General features: G+C 21.5%; 7 protein-coding genes across 7 annotated transcripts; 4 read left to right on the top strand and 3 right to left on the bottom strand.

Annotated features, from left to right (window-relative positions):
• Positions 1-1315: 1315 nt before the first annotated feature.
• On the top strand, positions 1316-5854 carry PVVCY_0903020 (conserved Plasmodium protein, unknown function; the record flags this gene model as incomplete). The annotated part of the gene is made up of 2 exons (XM_008626641.1): positions 1316-3737; positions 3855-5854. 2 exons carry the CDS (start codon positions 1316-1318, stop codon positions 5852-5854), a joined length of 4422 nt encoding a protein of 1473 aa, XP_008624863.1.
• A 641-nt stretch (positions 5855-6495) lies between these two features.
• Positions 6496-7683, top strand: PVVCY_0903010 (conserved Plasmodium protein, unknown function; the record flags this gene model as incomplete). Its single annotated transcript, XM_008626640.1, has 1 exon — positions 6496-7683. One exon carries the CDS (start codon positions 6496-6498, stop codon positions 7681-7683), a length of 1188 nt encoding a protein of 395 aa, XP_008624862.1.
• A 123-nt stretch (positions 7684-7806) lies between these two features.
• On the bottom strand, positions 7807-9629 carry PVVCY_0903000 (conserved Plasmodium protein, unknown function; the record flags this gene model as incomplete). Its single annotated transcript, XM_008626639.1, has 6 exons — positions 7807-8022; positions 8100-8231; positions 8325-8657; positions 8744-8875; positions 9106-9253; positions 9406-9629. 6 exons carry the CDS (start codon positions 9627-9629, stop codon positions 7807-7809), a joined length of 1185 nt encoding a protein of 394 aa, XP_008624861.1.
• A 1279-nt stretch (positions 9630-10908) lies between these two features.
• PVVCY_0902990 (conserved Plasmodium protein, unknown function) lies at positions 10909-12771 on the top strand (the record flags this gene model as incomplete). Its single annotated transcript, XM_008626638.1, has 1 exon — positions 10909-12771. The coding sequence occupies one exon, from the start codon at positions 10909-10911 to the stop codon at positions 12769-12771; it is 1863 nt and encodes a 620-aa protein (XP_008624860.1).
• Positions 12772-13827: 1056 nt separating this feature from the next.
• On the top strand, positions 13828-14229 carry PVVCY_0902980 (RNA-binding protein s1, putative; the record flags this gene model as incomplete). Its single annotated transcript, XM_008626637.1, has 1 exon — positions 13828-14229. One exon carries the CDS (start codon positions 13828-13830, stop codon positions 14227-14229), a length of 402 nt encoding a protein of 133 aa, XP_008624859.1.
• A 239-nt stretch (positions 14230-14468) lies between these two features.
• Positions 14469-18151, bottom strand: PVVCY_0902970 (conserved Plasmodium protein, unknown function; the record flags this gene model as incomplete). Its single annotated transcript, XM_008626636.2, has 2 exons — positions 14469-14579; positions 14801-18151. The coding sequence occupies 2 exons, from the start codon at positions 18149-18151 to the stop codon at positions 14469-14471; spliced, it is 3462 nt and encodes a 1153-aa protein (XP_008624858.2).
• A 528-nt stretch (positions 18152-18679) lies between these two features.
• On the bottom strand, positions 18680-20451 carry PVVCY_0902960 (armadillo repeat protein PF16, putative; the record flags this gene model as incomplete). Its single annotated transcript, XM_008626635.1, has 2 exons — positions 18680-18832; positions 19072-20451. The coding sequence occupies 2 exons, from the start codon at positions 20449-20451 to the stop codon at positions 18680-18682; spliced, it is 1533 nt and encodes a 510-aa protein (XP_008624857.1).
• Positions 20452-21127: the final 676 nt, after the last annotated feature.

Below are 21127 nucleotides of genomic sequence, written 5' to 3'. Positions count from 1 at the left end.
TTTTTGCATGACCATGAAAGGAATGGCAAAAAATAGTTTATCATTCATGAGAATTTTGTATCTATGTTTGTATTACTCATATTGAGAAATATTCTTTCTTTTCATTGTTAAAAAATTTTAATTCCAATATCTATTTATCTTAGCATTGTTTTATTTTTTATTTCATTCTGCCCCGCTTCCCCATATTTTGTCTATTATAGTTCATACCCCATATTACACACCATATTATGGTTAGTACTATTTATATAAATATATATATACCCATTTTGTGTTCCCTTTTTAACATAAAAAATGTGTTAATAAATTAAACGTAAACAAATGTGTACATTTTATATTTTTTAAAATGTGCAATTAATTGTTTGGCTGGATCATCCTTCTACAATTATTTTGCCACTTATGTGTTATATGGCTAGCAACATGTAGGAAATCTATATCTCATTCATTTATAGAATAGAGCTAGGCATATATCTTGATGTAATATCTAGTTATATATGTGTACATATATATTAGTAGCTTTTATATACGCATTTTATTACGAAGAAAATTGGAAAGGCATAAGTTTCGAGTGGTAAAATTAGTAACTATAGGGAATACTACTAATTTATCATAATATATTATAAATCTTTATATTGATCAAACAGTATGGTCTCTTTTTTATGTTTTATGTTGTTGTAGAAAATGAATTTCATATTTAAATAAAATTAAAATGTTGAATTATAAAAAAGGAAAATAAAAAATAAAATAAATATAATCGAAATAAATAAATAACAAAATGGGGGCGACAAAATTTAATTAGCCATAAATGCTGTAAAAAAAATTCCAACATCATATTTATAAAATAATAGGTGATCAATTTATGCCTTTCAATTTTTCTTATTTCTTCATAATTTTTTTTAATAATTTATTTTTTTGTAATTATATATTTTTATTTTTTAATATTTTAAAAATTGAAAGTTTTTTTTAAACTCTATAACTTTGGTTTTATAAAAAGGAGTACAACAAATTTTCACATTTATATATGCATAATGTAAATATGTATTCCTATCTATAAGAATAGTGTTAGTATAAATGATTAAATAAGCTATATTGGTGTTTCTCATTGTGGGGGGCCTGCTTAAGTAGTATATATTATGCATGTATATGTATCTCTCTCTCTATATATATATATATGTATACGGTAGTAACCACTCCTTTGCAATCCTCTTCATGCGTGAAATAGAAGTTGGTTTGCTTTGAAAATTCGGTAAAATGGTGACACACACATATTTGTGAATAGTATAATAAGGAAAAGTATTAGACCTAGACGAGATGAATTATGAAATATTTAATAGTAGGGAAAGAAGTTGTTACAAAAAATGTTCAAACAAAAAAAAGAAATTTTTTATATTTTTTTAAAATAAATAGTTTTAGTAGTACGGGGGCTATTAAAAATGATAGTATATTTGATTTGATTGCAAAAAAAAAAAAAAATAATAATATACCATGGGATCAGAATAACTTTATAAAAAATGTAGAAGGGAACATACTTTGTAAAAATGAAAAAAGAAAAAGTGTAGAGTGTGATATAAAAAATGATCAAGAGATAAGACAAGAAACAGATAATATGATTAAAAAAGGAATAGATAGTTGTTTAGAATATTCGGAAGACGATATTTATAATAATAAGGTATACCTTTTAAGATATGCAAAACATTTAAATGAAAATGATGATATATATAAATATCGATTTATTACAAAATATGTAATTAAAAATATAACAAGATATTATGATAATGAAATATTATTTATATTAAAAATATTTGCAAAAAAAAAATATAAAAATTTAATTTTTTTACAATGTACAAGCGAATATTTTTATTGGTTATGTAAATTAAATAAAGGCAATAAAAAAAATATATCCTACTATTTATATTATTGCTCCCTTTTAAATTATATACCAACATTAAAATATGTAGAAGAATATATAAAAATATTTGACACCTTTATATCTCTAGCTAATTTAAATCAACAAACAACCACCAACAATTTACACACTTCTCTTAATCCATATTTCAAAAAATTTTCAACTAGTACTACACAGTTTGTATATGGAAGAATGGTTGAAGAAGAAACAGACAATTATCATAAAGACGTAAAATATATTATATATGTTGTACATTTTTTAAATAAAGCAAATATAAAAAATGAAATATATAATAGGTTGTTAGACATGTGTTGTTATTATGCTACCCACTTGACATTACATAAAAGTTTTTTATTATTGAATGTGGTTATTGTAAATATAGAGAATAATATTTATAATTTTTCAAATATAATTAAAAATATTCATAAAAATATAGAAAGACATATAAATATAATGGATCAATCTTATTTTATAAAATATATAAATATATTATTATATAATAATATAAAAATAGAAAATAGTTTTTTTTTATTTATTAAAAAATATATGGAAAAATATCAAACCGATTTATCAGCTAAATCTATACTAGCTATTTTAAAAATAAAAAAAAAAAAAAATTTTAAAGACACAAACATTTTAAAAAGTATTTTAACTATTGTTATTAAATCTTTTTATCAATATACTTATGATAATATATTATACATTATAAAAGTATTAACTTTTTTCAACCATTTTGATGAAACTTTTTTTAATTTTATTTTTGACAAATATATTCAAATCAATTATTTAACTCCCTACCAAACAAAAAATGGATCTACAACTCCTTATCAGTCACAACCCATTGCGTATGCTAGTTTGGAAAAAGGACACTCACAAATAAGTGACAACCATAACTCAGCCTTTGATCATAAAAATGTAAGTTCGCAAAAGGTGTCGTATGACAAGTTAGGAGACACCTATATAACAGTTCAAGACAAAAAAAGTGAAAAAAAAATAAACAGCTTATCACATTTACCACTACATTTAAATATCCAAGAAACAAGACTAAAAATAAATCCTTTAAATATTGTTAATAATGAAATAGTGAGTCAGAATAAAATGAAAAGTAATATCCCATTCAATTTTGAATATATAGACATGTATATAACCCTATTTATATATATGGGAAAATGTTATTACCGTGATATTTTTAAATTAAATGAATTGTCTCGAAGAATTAAATTTTATTTGCTTTATTCAAAAGTGTCTAAATATAATAATCGATTAGAAAAAAATAATATACAAATTTTAAAAAAAAAAGAAAATCAATATATTGGCTTTTTTCATATCATAAACAAAATTAAAGAGAATGCAAATTCAAATTTAAAGCTTGTAGACAAAACAAAAGGATCAATTTCATTGCCCATCATACATACAGAAAAAACTACTAAATTATCTCGTCAACCTTGTAAAGAACTCAACAAATATTCGACACGATCTAATGATTATAAACAGTCTAATAAACTAACTAAAGAAAAAACTAAAGGATGTCTCCATTTTAGTTATAGAGAAATAGAAAAAAATCGTTTGGAAAATTTAAAAAAAAAAAAAAAAAATAATAATGATACTACAAATAAGCCAATTCCTAATACTAAATATATGAATGTACAATGTTTTAAGGAAAGTAAAATTAGAATACCAAATGAAGTTAATCATGATTTAACAAAAGAATTATATAATAAAAACAAAAAGAAAAATAATATGTGGAACAATTTTATATTAAAATATTTTTACGGTTTTCATCCTGCCTTTATCCGTCTCTACAATAGAAAGCTGTTCAGCAGGCACTTCAACGGTATGATTTATATTGTTTTGTGTTATGTCTTACTTTGTTTTATGCTATACCTACTTTGTTTTGATTTTCCACTACTTATCTTTCCTAATGATGTTATTTTTCTTGCCCATTTTGTAGAACTATATAAAAGTGAAAAATATACGGAGAAATCAGTTTGCAGTGGTGTTGCTAAAAATCGGAGTAAAAAAAATATACAAGATAAAAGAGGATCAAGTATGAAAAAGTATAAAAAAATAAAAATTTTAAAAGGTGTGTGCATGGTAAAATATAAAAATATATTTAAAAATAAATCAAATATTATATCGAATTATATAAATAAAATGTATGAGTGCAAACCTGACGATTCAGAAAAATATACAGGGATACTTGACATGATTTCAAAATCTAATCAAATTCATGTTGATGATTTTATGTTTATGAATAATGAAAATGAGCAAAATGAATTTAATAATATGTCAATATATAAAAGAAAAATAATAAACAAATACAACAGTCTTATTTATAATAGTATTAAAAGTGTACGTAAAGAATATTTAGAAAATCAAATTGAAAATAATAAAACATATGATAGTGAAAATATAAATTGTAGTAAAAATTATATAATTAAATGGGTTTACAGATTTATAAATAATTTTTACATTTTTAATGAGAATAAAAAAATTGAAATAAAAGATAGAGATATTCAAAAAGTGGCTACCTATTTGTCTAACCATTACACTGAAAAGTTTCTACATACCAATAGTAGTATTAATGAAAAAATAAAAATAAGTTTGAAAAATATTTCTTTATTTTCATCTTCTTTAACAAATCTATATTTTTATGATAAAGACTTTCTTGATGTAATAATAAATGAAGTTTTATTTTTGATCAACATATTTTATAATTTACAAAAACAAGAATGTCAAATAAAAAAGTCAGACCAAATTATCAATGATATTGACAAGGAAAACTGGTTTGTAACCCATTTTGTAGATATATATAAATTTTTAATAATATGTTTACAAACAAATAATTTTATAAAAAACATTTTAGAAGCAGATCAACGATATCAAACATTGGAACAGTTGATAAAAATTTACACACATAATTATTATACTTACAATTTAAATTGTGTTGTAAATATTTGTAGATATAATATTGATACTACTTATATAAGTTGCAACGCTAAAAATGTTGAAAATTATATTAACAATATGAACAACAATAATTATAAAGATGAATTATCAGATTTAGTTTATTTTTATACAACTTATTTTGATCTCTCAATATTTGTTAATTCGGTTTATCTCTTTAGTAAACTATTATTTATAAGTATTCATAATAATTATTATAAACAATTTAATAAAATATATGGTGATTGTCTAAATAAATTTGCATATAAAATATCGGAAGCATATTTGAGTCATCTACACATTACACAAGTTAACAATTTAAAGAATATATCATCAAGCCAATTGCCACTCCAATCTTATTCGTACAATAATAATTTAAATACATATTTTACATGCATTAATTTTTATATTACTTTTATGGCTCACCAATTTTGGAATTTAGAGGGGATCAGAAAAGAGGAATTAAAGGATACCACTTTACAAATAGAACACAATAATTATGATGAACAAGTATGTGAATTTAATTTTGGAAGAGAAAATATGGATGATCCTATAATTACTAATACGACTACAACATTTGCTAACAAACACAATGTCCTAAAACATGATGGAAGTAAAAATGAAGAAATAAAAAATATTTCTCATATATATAAAACATTAAATATATTTTTTAAATATATAAAATTTGTAAGGAATAATAATTTTTTAATTGACCCAAATAGTTGCAACAAATATTTTTATCACGTTATTCAATTTTATTATCTTTTTAAAACCCAATTTAGAAAAATGAAAATAGATTATATAAATGAACAAAATTACCATCAAATATTTCCTTTATTTTTTATAAAAATATTGAATAAAAAAAATATTAAAGAAATATCAATAAGTCAATCTTTTTTTATGGAAAATGATCTAAAAAAATGTTTACCAAATCAAGATAACTATTTTAAAAATGACTTTATTTACAATTATTTCTATACCTTTTTTTTCAAAGAAAAAGAATAATTACATTATTATAGAGAGGATATATTGCCATTTTGTGAAATATACACATTACATTTTTAATTAGCCAATAATTAGGAATACAAAATGTGTCACACCTTTTTATTGAGCTACTATTTAACTCTTAAAAATGGGTTTATTTAAAATTATTTTCAATCTTAATCTATATTTTTGTTACCCACCTTTTTTACACACATAATTATTTTTACAAAACTTTTACATCATCTCTTTTGTTTATTATGAAGAAAATAAAATAAAATAGCTAGCTTTTTTGCCTATTATTTTTAGCTGTTTTTTTTTCTCTATTTTTTTAGCTGTTTTTTTTTTCTCTATTTTTTAGCTGTTTTTTTTCTCTAGTTTTTTTAGCTGTTTTTTTTTCCCTAGTTTTTTGGCTGTTTTTTGTTTTAAAAAATTAATGTTTTTATTTTAACCTGATTGCTTATTATTCGCTTTTTCGATTTTTTGTTTTTACACTTTTATTTTCTCTGTATGTACACATCAAAATGAAGTATAAAGAATGTGTACATGATAAGCAATTTATATATCTGCTAAATTGTTCGAGCTTTTGAAATAAAACTAAAATTTAGTAAAATATTTTGTGGAAGGAAATCATATAAAATATATCCAGACTGATAAAAAAAAAGATGGAATGCTTTTTATTTGACAGTTTTACTTTACCTACAATAAATACATTTATAATTTTAGACATTATAATTAAAGTTTTAAAAAAAAAAGAAAAAGGTAAATGGAGAGAAGGAAAAAAAATACTTTACTTGGGAAATAAAATATTAATAGACACATTTCCACCAAACTATAATTTTATTTTAAATTTTTTAAATGTTTTAATTGAAAATAAAAACAAAACTAGCGATTATATAAATAATAATGTGTGTAAAAATGATGATAGCTGTGAAAATAAATCTATTTGGGATATTAAAAAAGTGAAAGATTACAAAAGGGGAAATATAAAAGAGACAAAATATTTTAATATAAAAGGAAAGTTATATATAACTATGAAGGAATTAAAAAATATTTTAAAAAACATACATATAAAATATGTTGATAATGAAATATATTTATCCAATTTGTTATATAAATTAAATAAAAATAAAAAATATAATTTAATAATTATTAATTTAGCTTTTTTTTTTTTTAAAGATAAGGTTAAGCTTAATTCCTTTATACAAGGAATGTCTCATATTACAACAAATTTTACACCTACCAATAAAAACAATATAACCAGTTTAGGAAATACAAATAGTTTTAATTTTTCTCTTACATCCAAACAAACTCATATAGACTCTTTCCTTCAAAGGGAAATATGTGATGAGCAATTTTTAAAAAACATTATGAATATACATTTTCAATATTCTTTTTTTGTTAATTTTTTTGAGCATTTAAATTCTGTTGATAATTTTTTCGTTCTTTCAAAAAAAAAAAAATCGAAAAACGAGTGGCGAGCACCCCAAATCAATGACATGAATATAAAGAATGGAATAAATATAAAGAATGGAATAAATATAAAGAATGACAAAAATGAAATAAACAACAATATTAGTTCCTCTTATTGTAGCAGTAGTGAACGTGAACAAAGGGAAGACATTATAAAGGATGGTGATCCAGTTTGCTATAAAAGCAGTTTTATTAATTATAATAAACTAGTATCATGTAGGAAGCGAAGTTATACAGAAAATATATCAATAAATATGGAAAAAAAAAAAATGAAAAAAAATTTATACATATTTGACATATTTCCAAAATCAGAATCATATAAAAAAATGTATATGAATATGATTTCTCTTTACTTTAATTATGTCTATTTAATATCTTGAGGTTGATCTTATGGGATGTTAAAATGTTGCTCAAATTTGTGTTTGCTACACTTTTAAAATAATTTATTTGGTGCAATCATAATAAGGGATTATATGTGTAAAAATGTAATACATGTTATTGTATCACATTCTGTAACTGATTGTATTTTTTGGTTTTTGCTTTTTTTTCATAAGTTTTTTTCTCCTTTCTTCATAAGCCCTTATTTTATTTCGTCCTATATCTTGTAAAAACAAAACACATTCATTATAAGTTTTTAAATATTCTTTCGTAGCAATTTCTTTTCTTAATTTGACTTTTTCTTCCTCTATCTGTGCTTTGTTTGCTTGCTCATATTTAAGCTGAGGTTAAAAAATGAAAAGCCATATTTCAATGCACATATATATATATAAATAATGCTTAATGTTTTTTTTCTTACAATTATTTCTTTTTTTTGTTGAATAATCAAAATGGAAATATCCACCTTTTTTTTTATTTCTTCTAACTCTTTTATTTTTTTTATTTTCTCCTTTTCATAATATTCTACTAAGCTATCATGGATATTTTGCAACTTCAAAAAAAAACGATAAAATATGATGCATATTTTTTGGAAATTTTATAACTTGAAAAATGTTAGTAATGAACATTTTGATTATGTACTTACATTATCATTCCTTTTGTTGAGAAACATTTTAATGTATTCGTTAATATCATAATATGTTGTCAATTCTGTTTCCATATTATCTTTTGAGGTTTGAGTTGAGTCATGTTTAAATTTTACGTCCATATTGAAATTTGAGACATTTGCCTGAACATACTCTTTTTTATATATATAATAAAGCATAGACTTTACAAAAAATATTTTTTTCTTTTTTTCAACTTGTTCTATTTTCTCATAAATTTTTACTTTTTTATTGTTTGTATTTTCGATTAGTTCTTCTATTTGTTTTTTTAAAATATTAATGATTTGCTTTTTGTGGTACACATTTTGATTTAGCTGCATAGAGAGTAAAGCAATGTTGTTATATCACAATTGTCATTTTTTTTTTTTTTTATTATTATTTTTTTCTTTTTTTGTGTTACATTCAAAAGAAGGTTTTCATCATTTTTAAATATGCTAAGTTCGTTCAAAACAGATATAAAATCTAGTTTTTTTATTTTCTTAAAAATTTTTAAAAGTAAATGGCCATCTTCTATTATTTTGTCTCTATTCTCCTGTACAAAAAGTATAGAAAAATGGAATGTATATGCATGTGATAAAAATGTTATGAATATTTTTTGGGCATAATTTTATATGGTTAAAATGGTGTAGCATTTCAAACAATGATTTTAGACAAAGTAAATGGATTTAAATTATTGAAGTGGCATGAAATAGAGAAATAATATTTTCTTATATACATTCCAAATACATATAAATATGGCATGTGTGTGTATATATGCATAACCTTTATGTTTCTATCGACAGGGGAATTTTGACATAATATTTCATTTGTTTCATTTATAGAATTAATGTATTCCTGAATTTTGTCTTTTATATTATTATAGTCATTTTCATTTTCGCATAACTCAATTTGATCTTGCAACGAGTTAAATCTAAAAGCAGTTTTTTATTTGTGTTTTAAAAATTAATAAGATAAAAATGTATGAGCATATATTTATAATATTTATATTTTTTAAGCACCACTATATTTAGGTATATACATAACCATACTATACACATAAAAATGATTAAAGTGTGAATTTACATTTCCTTTCTTTTTTTTTCAGTAGACAAATGATCAATATTATTGGTTATATACACATGTAAGACATTTGTTTTTTTTTTTAGTATTTCTTTTAATATATGAAGAATAAATTTAATTTTTCTTATTGCTTCTGTGCATAATATATCTAAAATTATTCTATTTATATTGTTTATTTCAAAATTAGTTTCCTTTTCTAAGTTATTATTATTCCCTTTTATTTCCATTTTCCCTAAAAATGTATATAATAGCTATAGGTCCATACATAAACATATCAATACAATACTACCAGTTATTGACAATACTTATAATAATCGTTGAAATATTATATGAAAATTTTTTTTTATGGATGAAAAGTATTATTAATCCTTATTTATTTGTCTCTATATATAGATATGTTTTTTTTTTTTAATTCAAAGTGTTATAAGTAATGGATGGAAAAAGACAAGAATAATGACTATTTTAAAATTGAAGCTGATTAAATAAATAGATTAAGGAAAAGACAAAAAATCAAAATAACACCATAGGAATGAGGAAAAAAAAAATAACAATAAATAAAATATCAAAAAAGTATTAACAGCAATAATTATAATGAATAATTTATGAGCATGCAATATATTTTAATAAAAAAAAAATATATAGCTAGCTAATATAAATAATGTACATAATTAAAACACGCGAAAAGTGTGTTTATTTTGTGTGAAAAAAGGGGAACATTACATTTTGCCTTTGCTTATTTCAATCACCCAAACCGGAAAATATTGAGAGTAAAGAAAATAAATATGTATAAAGACATTATGAAGATACCCATTATGGGTTGGAATAATATAAATATTATTTTATTAAATTAAAGAGGTTAAACATATGAATGTAAAGGAATGGATTTATATTATACTAATTAAAATAGAGAAAATGAAAAGTAAATTACAAAGAAACAAAATAGTAGTATTGAGGAGAAAGAGTATAAACACTATATTAAGGGGGGGAAAATGAAAATATATGTACATAATATATTAATAAAATGTTAAGTTAGGGGTCAATATAAAAAAATCCATATTATTGTATTTTTTTCATGTATTAAAATAACAGTTATAGTTACATTGTTATATTTACCCTTTATATTACACAATGGGTGTAACTTATTTAGCTATTTGACGTATATTTTTTTATTAATTTTTTTTTAATTATTTTAAGGGTGCTTTTTTTTATTGTATTATTTTTTTTATTTGTGAATATTTTTTATGAACAGGTCAGAATTTTTCATTTTATACCCCATTTTTTGTAATTATGAAAAATTTACAATTTTAATATATGCATGTATATATAAATTGGGAGAACACACAAATGTATATCATCATCATCATCATCCACATGTAACATTTATATATTGTTATACATTTTAGAATGAAGAAAAAAAAATAATAACCCCCAAAGGGATAATAAATAAAATATATCGAGTAAAAAAGATATAAGGGACAAATACGTATAAGAAATAGCTTTAAAAGAATGATTAAATTTATAATAGGAATAATATTTTATTATTTATTGTATAGTTTTTATGGGATTTATGAACACATAAAAACGCCAATATATTATTCAGAGATTAAAAATAAATATATAAATAATAAAGATGGGGATATATCAAGTCAATATTATATGTACAAGCCATTCAAAAATGAAATAAAAAAAAATGATAAGCTCGATTACCATTTTTATTTATCATTGATAGAACATATCGATTTAAATAAGTATATAAATGGAAAACATATTAAAAAGGATAAACACTTTATCAATGTATATAACCTTAACAATGTTAAATATAGCTGGGATGATGTACAAGTCCAAAAAAATGATATAAATAAAAACAAACAAAACATAAAAAAAAATAAATCTCAAAACAATAGTAGCTATATTAGTGGTATATGGCCATTTTCTTCAGACACAAAATATCCATCAGTCGATATTGCATTACCTAAATCATTAATTAATAAAAATAAAAATATTTATTTACATATTATAACATATTTAAATGGGGAATTGCATAGACACGGATGTATTACCAAATTGATAGCAAAAATTGAGAACTCTCAATATGATTACACCACCAAAATAAAAAAAAAAAAAAATTTATGGAAATGGCTAGTTGGTGAGGATAATACGTCTGAGGAATTAAATCAAAAGGAAGAAGAAGACAAAATCGATGATAATGAAAAATATAACAAAGAATTATTACATATTCCTAACAAAATTAAGTTTGGACCAATAATAGAATATAATGATATAAATATTAATAAAATTAGCATTTTTTCAAATATTTTTTTAGACACATTAACAGAGAAATATTTTCTTCCAACACATTTTAATGATGATATAGAATTTAATAATGAATATATATTTGTAAATAATAATAAAATTAATCAAGAAAAAAATAAAAATTTATCACCTTATATTATTAGAGTAGAATTTGAGCCAATAAGTTATAGTCATTATAGCTTATTAAACATAATATTGTTTAATATAAAATATTTAAAAAAAAAATACAAGATTATTTCTTATGATATTGATAGTTTGGCTATATATTTATTTGAAAATATTTCCATATATATTTATATAATATTAATCATTATTATTATAACAATAAGTATAATAAATATAATAATTTTTTTATATGATATAAAAAGTTGGAATATTTTAAGTTCTTTATATTTATTTTACCCTAATATAGTATTATTAAAAATTATATCTTCTATATTTATTTTATTATATTTAAATAATAATTATGAAAATAATAATAGCAAAATAATTATGGTATTTTATTTAATAGACATTGGAATGTGTGTGTGGAAATATATCATCAAATATGAAATCAAATTGTTAGAAGAGTATCCACATATAATTATTAGCAAGGCAAATATAAAGGAAAAAGATGATACATTAAAAAAGATTGAAACTGTTGTAAAAAGAAAAATTCAAACCATTATGATTTTAATTAGTCCTTTAATCTTTATATATAATATATTTTATAAAAAATACGATTCTTTTTATTCATTTTTTTTATTAACAATTGGAGAATGCTCATATATATTTAACTTTATGTTTATGTGTCAAAATATTATAGCAAATTATATAACAAAGACAGTTCCACATTTATCACTTATTTATATTTTTCCATTATTTTTAAATGTAATAACGGATGATATATTTGCACTTTTACTTCGTATGCCAACTATACACAAGTTTAATGCCTTTGCAGACGATTTTATTTTTTTTGTTTTTTGTTTCCAATTATGTTTATATAAAAAAGCGACAAAGAAGAATCTAGTTGTAGAACAAGTACCAAATAGTTCGGAGTCTAAAAAGATCAAATGAAAATTCTCTAAAAAATGCAAGATAATACAAACAAATACAAGCAATACATGCAATACATGCAAATAAATAGTAGCAAGCTGCTGGCATAGTCTGCAATACAAGCCAATGGGTGTGACCTTTATAATCATTTGCCAACTTAAATATTTCAGTGCATATTTTTTTTTTGTTTTTTATAAATATTTGTGCATTGAAATAATTTATTTGCCTTCCTATACATGAATATATATTTATGTAACTCTCTACATATATGAGTGTTTTGTTTGTCAAATAAATTAGTTGTAAAACGGATATGATTATAAAGTTTATTGAAAATGTATATTTTTTTTTGTACAAATTTTAATATGCATAAAACATTGCATATGTACGAGTTTTTTTCTTTTATGACATTTTTTCATCAACTATGTTTAATTTTTAAATTGTTTTTTAATTTAATTCTCAAATATATTATGATTCTTTTTTGTGTAAGCTTTGGCTTATTTCCTCTGAGCATTTTCACCCTCCCTTTTGAAAGCCAGAAGGGGATACAAAAAATATACCGCCAAAATAATAAGACTATATATTTGTCATAATAAAACAATATTTAATATAGGCACATAAAATATAATTCCATGTTTTTCATTACTCATTAAAATCGTCATATATTTTCTCTTTTACTATACATACGTATAAATTTACAAAAAAAAGAAGTAGCAATAATAATGATGGTAATGACTATAGTGTTATTTTATTAAAAAAATTAAAAAATTAATTTAAATAATTATATATAGAGAGCTGTCAATTGTTGTAATAAATAAGCACATATATATATATCGTATAAAATAAGCAAACATATATACTATGCATGCTAATTTTGAAAACGTACCTAAAATAATTTAAAATTATAATTATGTAGAGAAAAAGAAAGAGAAAATTTACATATTCCTACGTTTAAGGGATTTTGCAAAAGTATTATTATTTTTTCATTATTTTTATTATTTTATAGAGAGCTTTGCTTTGTTTAATTTTTCTAATACCACTTTAGTTTTACAATTTTCCATTTAAAAAAAAAAAAGGAATATGGTTGACAACTGTTTATATGTTTATAACTTAACAAAGAATACAAGTGTAGAACATTTGAAAGAAATATTTATGAATTTTGGAAAATTAGTTGATGTAAATTATGTATCTAATGATGATAATTTAAATAAAGAAGAAAATGATAATTTAGTTTATGCTAAAATTGAGTTTGAAAACCCTGATGATGCAAAAACTGCAATAGAATATATGGATGGAGGTCAAATCGATGGAAAAACTATATCAGTAAAACATGAACATGATATAACTCAAAAAAAAAATAGTATTAATAAAAAAGTTAGTAATGATGACAATGATATAAAAAGTAAAGAAAGAAATGAAGAAGACAGTTATAAATCTAGAGACTCACGCTCTAATTCATCCAATAGTTCAGAAACCAAATAAAATAAGTCACAAATAAAAAAAAAAAATAAAAGTAATAAAAAACAAAAAAAATGAAACCAGGATGGTAAAAGAGTGTAAATAAATATAACTATTGGAACAATAAAAATGTAAAAATATAGCAGCTATTGAAAATTGTAGAAAACGTTTTTCATTTTATAAATAATATATGCGCGCATTTCTCAAGAAGTGACGCTGTTTTATCTTATTCTCTTCCTTTTTTGTGTAAACCCTATTTTTGATTATTTAATAAATATATCAACTGTGTATGGGGTGTTATAAATTCTGTGCTCGTTCATAATTTTTTTTTCCAATTTTTTGGTAATACCTTGAAGAACTTTTAAAATTTGTAACTAAAAAAATAACAGAATAATGTAATTTTTTTAATAATATTGCATCATTATTTCATATATAATAATTTTAAAAAAAAACAACAAATATCATGTACAATATGCATATGAAAATATATACTTTTGATATATAATCAATAGTTATTCCATTATGTGTGTGCATATTTTTTTCTCTTTTTTACATGAACATGTAAGGTAGTTTTTAAATTTTTTTTTTTTTTTACCTGAAAGGTACATGATTGGCTATATTTGTCTAAATCCATAAGAGATAGATTAATAAAATAATTTATTTTTTGCAATTGATTCAAATATAGAGAATTAAAAATGTATTCCGGATTTTTAATAAAATAAGTTATGTACATAATAGAAAGTTGCAACATTCCTATATAATTATTTTCTGAATTGTTCAGAATATTTTTCAAAATAGCTTTAAATATAATGATGAGATGGTTAGCTATTAAATGATTATATTTTTGAAAAAAGTCACTTTTATATAATTCTAAATGATATAAAAACTTAATATATTCAATTAGTAATTCCGAGATTGTAGATATTTTTATTTGTTCATTAAGTTTAACTTTTAATAGTTTTCCCAATGTGGTTATTGTATTTTTATGATTTATTTCTGGTGTTAAAAATTTTAAGGATTTAATTATATATATAATATCATTTATAGTTAAATTGTTGTAATATAAATTTATATAGTTCATAAAATTGTAAAGAAGTTCTGTCTTTTCGTTCTTAATTGTATTCAGTATATTTGTTACTTCTTTTATGTGTGATGAAATATTTTTATTTATCAAAGCATGCTCATAATTTTGTAAAAAGTTAACAATAAGATAAGTGTTAAATGGGGTATAAAAATTCTGAGCAAATCCTGTATACCAACAGTGTATGTTTTTTTTTAGTATATGATTAAGATCTAGATAATAATTAAAAAATGAAAGACAATAATTATATTTTACAAAATTTATAAAATAATCATAATTTATTTTCATTAATTTGGGGTTACTCTGAAAATTGGAATATAATTTGTTATGCAATTTATTAAATATATTATTTAAATTAAAATTCGAAAAAAGTACTAATGAATTTGAATTATTTCTCTTTTCTTTTACAAATTTTGTTAATACATAAACAGAATTAAGTATATAATATATTTTACATTGATCAAAATGTTTGTTAATTAGCTTGTATAAGACATGTATCCTACCAATATCACAATTTGAATATCTATTATTATTTCCATTTTCAACACATTTTATATTGTCTATACTAAATGAATCTTTATAGGCATTAAAATGGGGGGTTAGTATATTTTTATTATCTATCCTACTATGTATATATTCCTCTGGTTTGCTGTTTTTTTGGCTGTTTTTTGGGTTGTTTTCCTTCCATTTTATATATTCTTCATGTTCCATTGTTGGGTGGCTCTTTAAAGATTTTGTTTCTAATTTGTGATAATTAAATTTGCTTATAATAATATAAGGAATATTTTTTCTAAAAATATTTGTCCGAACATTTTTCATGATATAGTTATTTAACAGCATATATGTATTTGCATTAAAATTCATGAATGATAAGTAATAAAAACACATGATATATTCTTCCATAGCTTGTTCATTTTGTTTTTGTTTTATTCGTTCTTCACATATTTCTTTTTCATTTAATTTTAAAACAGATTTAATTAACATATTTTGTATTGTATTTAAAAATTTACTTTTAGGTGTGTTGCATAAATTTTCAAACAAATCCGAATTTCTGTTTTCAAAAAGTAACTTAAGTATAGACTTTATTTCATTAATACTAAATTTATTTTGATTTATATTTAAACTATTTTCAAAAAATGTTAATATATTTTTGTCTAATATTGTGTTAGTATATATTTTACAAAATCCTTTAAATATTGTACAAAAATCAAGAGCATTCATTTTTTTTACTTCATCATTATTATATAATGAATAAAAATATAAACATTTTTTTAGATTATTTATACATGGTTTCAAATTGTTTAAAATCTGAAAATACTTTTCCTCGTTTATATCATTTCTTATTTCATAGCTGTCTATTTTTTTAGTTCTATCATGTTTACTTTCTTTTAAAAGTCTATTATTTATAGTTGTATTTGTATGTTCATTAGTATAAATATATTGTGGGGAAATATTTCCTAAATTTTTTATTTTTTTAATATTAACAAAGGAATCATAAAACTGAAAAATCATTCCTATTTCTTGAATGGTAAAATATGTTCTTACATTGCTTTTGTAATTATATTTTTCATTTTTCTTTTCATTTTTCATTTCATTTTTTCGAGCCAGTTCCTTTGGATTAACTTGTTCTATATTTTCCGATTGTTTAATGCAATTATTTTTATCTTGATACTTTATTTCTTTTCTATATTTTTCATTTGCTAATAATTGTGCATGCTCTTTTGTTTTTATAGTAAACAGTTGAAAATGACTATAACATTGTATTATTGTTTCATAAGCAATTTCTATCGATATATCACCTGATATAATAATTCTTTGTAAAGTAAATAATAATAATGCTATTAATTTTGCTTCAACATTCTCATTAAAATTTATTTTTTTTAAATATTTTTCATATATATTTGTTTTTTCTTTCTTGCTCAAGTTCATTTTATGAGCAAAACAGCTCGATCTTATGTTAGATAGTTGGCTTATTATTAAAATTATTTCATTAGTCTTTACATTTTCAAGGTTTATATAATAATATAATAAATTATAAATATTATCTTCCATTAATTTTGGCACATTATTAACATTATTTATATGAAATTTGTCTTGAACATTTTGTTCTTTATCCTTATATGGGATAGTAGTTACATTTACCTTTCCATTGTTGTGTGCTTGCTCGGAATTATTATCTTTATGACTAGTTTGTGTAAAATTATTATAAAGGGCATAATTTTTTATAAGCCCTTCATTATGTATAACTAAAAATGACAATATTAAATTATATATATCATATGAGTTACAATTAGTTTTTATTTTTGATTTTGTTAAATCACATAACATATATATAAGTTCTTGGTTTGCTATTTTTTTATGTATTACATATTTTAATATAAGACATATTCCATATAAATCTATATGTTCATCATTTTTTAATTTTTTAATAAATGAATTAATTATTACATAATCAAAAGTTTGATTATTTTTTATTTTTAAATTTATTAAATAATTTATGCACACACATAATTTTATAAGTGATATATCCTCAACATTATGTTTAATATATTTAATTATCAAGTCTGAAATTGTATCATTTTTATATTTATTTTTACTATATGCTTGAAGTAATTTTATTACATTTTGAACATTTATTTCATTTTTTATTCTTCTTGAATCTTTTAAAACATTTATTATATCATTTTCATGTTCTATAAGCAAATTTTTTGTTATTACTTTCTTCCCTTCCAAAAATTTTCCTATTTTTTGTTTTTCGCTAGTACAATAAAAACGACATGACTTGTACAGGTGATTATATAACTCACTATTCCTCCTTTTGCTATTCAATAGGCATTTCATCAATAAAGTATTGGTCACATACATACATATCTACATAAATATAATGCTTCCTCTTTTTTATTTATTTTGTTTATTTTTCCTGGTCATCATGAAAACAAAAAACAACACTTTTTTCGAAAAATTTAATTATATAACTTATTTTATTATATATACTTTTTTAAGCAAATAACACCTATGATATATTTTTACATTTTTTTTTTTTGAATAATAAATTAGCTAGCTATTATTTTTTTTGAAAATATATAAACAATTTTTTGTATCATTACCAAGTTTATTTTCCCGATACATGTTATGCATAGCGTATATGCTTTCTCTTGTAGTAAGAAATAGCAGACATTTTTTTTAATTGGTAAATTGAGAGTTTATTTAATTAGATTAAAAGGCAACGAAAAAAAAAATATGCATATAAAGAAAAACACTAAATAAAATATAAAGCATTATGAAACAAAAATAAAGCACAATAATGTATTGGAAATAGGTTTTATAGTATTGAAAAATATATAAATAATTTGCCTTTTAATTTTTTGCTAACTTATTATTCCCTTTTCTGCTTTAGCATTCGGTTTCTTCAACCTCGTCGATTTTTTTAATCAATGTTTCAGAATACCCAGGTGTGTAATAATTTATTATATCTTCAGGAAAAGAATTGTTAATGTTATTTATTTCTAATTCGAATTCCTTGGAATCTTCACAATTTTTTATTTCCTAAATAAGAGGGAAAGTTCATTTTTTTAATATTCTCACATAAAATATATATTTAAAATAAAAATTCAAAATATAGTGATCATAAAAATTAGCCTACGGATTTGGTTGCATACGATAAATTTTCATTGTGTAAATAATGCATATAAACTATGATATAGAGATCCATTTTTGTGAAAAAAATGGCTTAATTATTCTATTTTTATTTGAGAAATTACAACTAGCGATTTGTTTTATTTTACTTGCAAATATTTTAAGCATCCTGACTTAATAAATGATTTTTTATAGGATGGATTTTTTGGTAATATTTTTGAAAATTGAAAAATAGAATATTTAGCAATTTTTAAGGGTGATTTTAGAAATACAGGGTGTAAAGCTTCAAGATCAGTAACTTTTTGTATTACACCTTTTAATGCAATTTTCACTTTTTTTTTTAAATCATCAGATGAGTCATTTGAATTGTACAAATTAACTAAAATAATTAATATATTTTCGTCTGCAAGTTTTTTGGCATGCTCAGTGGAATGCTTTCCAATATTTCCAACAGTCCAGACACATGCACTTTTTATAAAATCTTCTGTTTCTTCAATCATCGATTTTTTTAAAATAGGTATAGTATTCGATAAAATAATATTTAAACTTAATGACTCTGAAAATGATGATATAAAACCAAGACATAATATTGCTGGTAATTTTATATTATCTTTTGATGATTGTTCTATACATTCACATAAAAGAGGTAAAGCGCCTGCACGTACAATAATTTTACAAATATCTTCATTATGTTTACTCATTTCTTTTAAACAATTAGCACAATTTTTTTTAACTATATCGTCATTATCTTTTAATAAATAAAGGATTTTAGGAAATATATCATTTTCAATCATTAATTCGGTTAGTTCTTCTTTATGTTTAGCTATTTGTGATAAACAGTTACATGCATTTTTTTTTATATAGATATCATTATTATCCAAAAATTTTATTAAGTTTGGTAATACATTATTATCGACAACATTTTTTGCAATTTCATCAGATTGTTTACATAACTCAGATAACATATTTAAAGAGCTTTTTATTAAATTATTATCCTTTTCTTGTAAAGATAATATTAACAAAGGTATAATACCTTTATTAACAACATTATTAGACAATTCTAAATCATTTTTTATGATTGCACACAATGCATTAATACATGATTGTTTTACTCTTAAGTCATATTCATCTAAACAATCCATTAAATAATCGATACAATTTTCTTCAGCAACCATATTAGCTAGCTTTGAATTATGATTAGCCAAACATTTTAATGTATATGCACAATTTTTTCTATAATTTTTATTTTCATGTTTTAAACAATATATTAAATGTGGTAATACATCATTTTGTAAAATTGTTAAAGCTACTTCTTCAGAATAGCTAGCTAGTTTCGCTAGTATTACTGTTGCATTTTGTTGAACTATAGGAACTTTATCTAATATTAATGGACGAAGTAAATTTATTATATCTGTATTTACTAATAATTCAATATTATGTGGTTTTAAGCATAAATCAGACACGCTTTGCGTAAACTGTATTCTCGACTTATTATAATCGTCAAATATTTGATGTATAACTTTACTCATTTTTTTTTTTTTTTTTTATTAACAGTCATAAATTTTTTTCCTTTTTTATGAAATATTTTTATTTTATTTCTTAACGTTCATAAATTTTTTTGTTCTACAAAATGTGTGTTATAAATTCAAATATATATAAATATATTTTTTTCATTACTTTTCCAATTTTTCATTTAATCGACATTTTTATACCCATTGATTATTTTCCGCATATATGCGTGTTTTTATGAAATAGCGAGCAAATTAATAATAATAATGAAATATTAAAAGTGTAGAAGAAAAATAAAAAGATATAATATATTTTACAAAATATTTTATTTTAGTTTATATAAACACTTTTAATAAGAATTCCTATTATATAACCCTTTTAATTTTCATTTTTCCAAAAAAATAGTTTATATGTGTAATATTATTATTTGAGTATCCGTTTGAGACGTTTTTACACACTTTCTCTTTTAATTATGGACTATTGTCTACTTTACAATTTTGCAAAAAGTTGAAGAAAAAAAGAAAAAATAATAATACTATAGCAATAATAACAGATTAATAATATGTCATAAGAGTAATAATAATGGAAAAGGAAAAATAAGGGATTGATAAAATAATCCTGGTAAAGGAAAGACAGTAAAAATGAGGATAAAATGAGGATATAATGATAATCCCTTTTATGGATAATAAAAAATTT

Source organism: Plasmodium vinckei (assembly GCF_900681995.1).
Source record: "Plasmodium vinckei vinckei genome assembly, chromosome: PVVCY_09".
Taxonomy (NCBI): Eukaryota; Apicomplexa; class Aconoidasida; order Haemosporida; family Plasmodiidae; genus Plasmodium; species Plasmodium vinckei.
The sequence above is the reverse complement of the archived record's forward strand: the minus strand, read 5'-3'. Positions and strand labels throughout refer to the sequence as shown.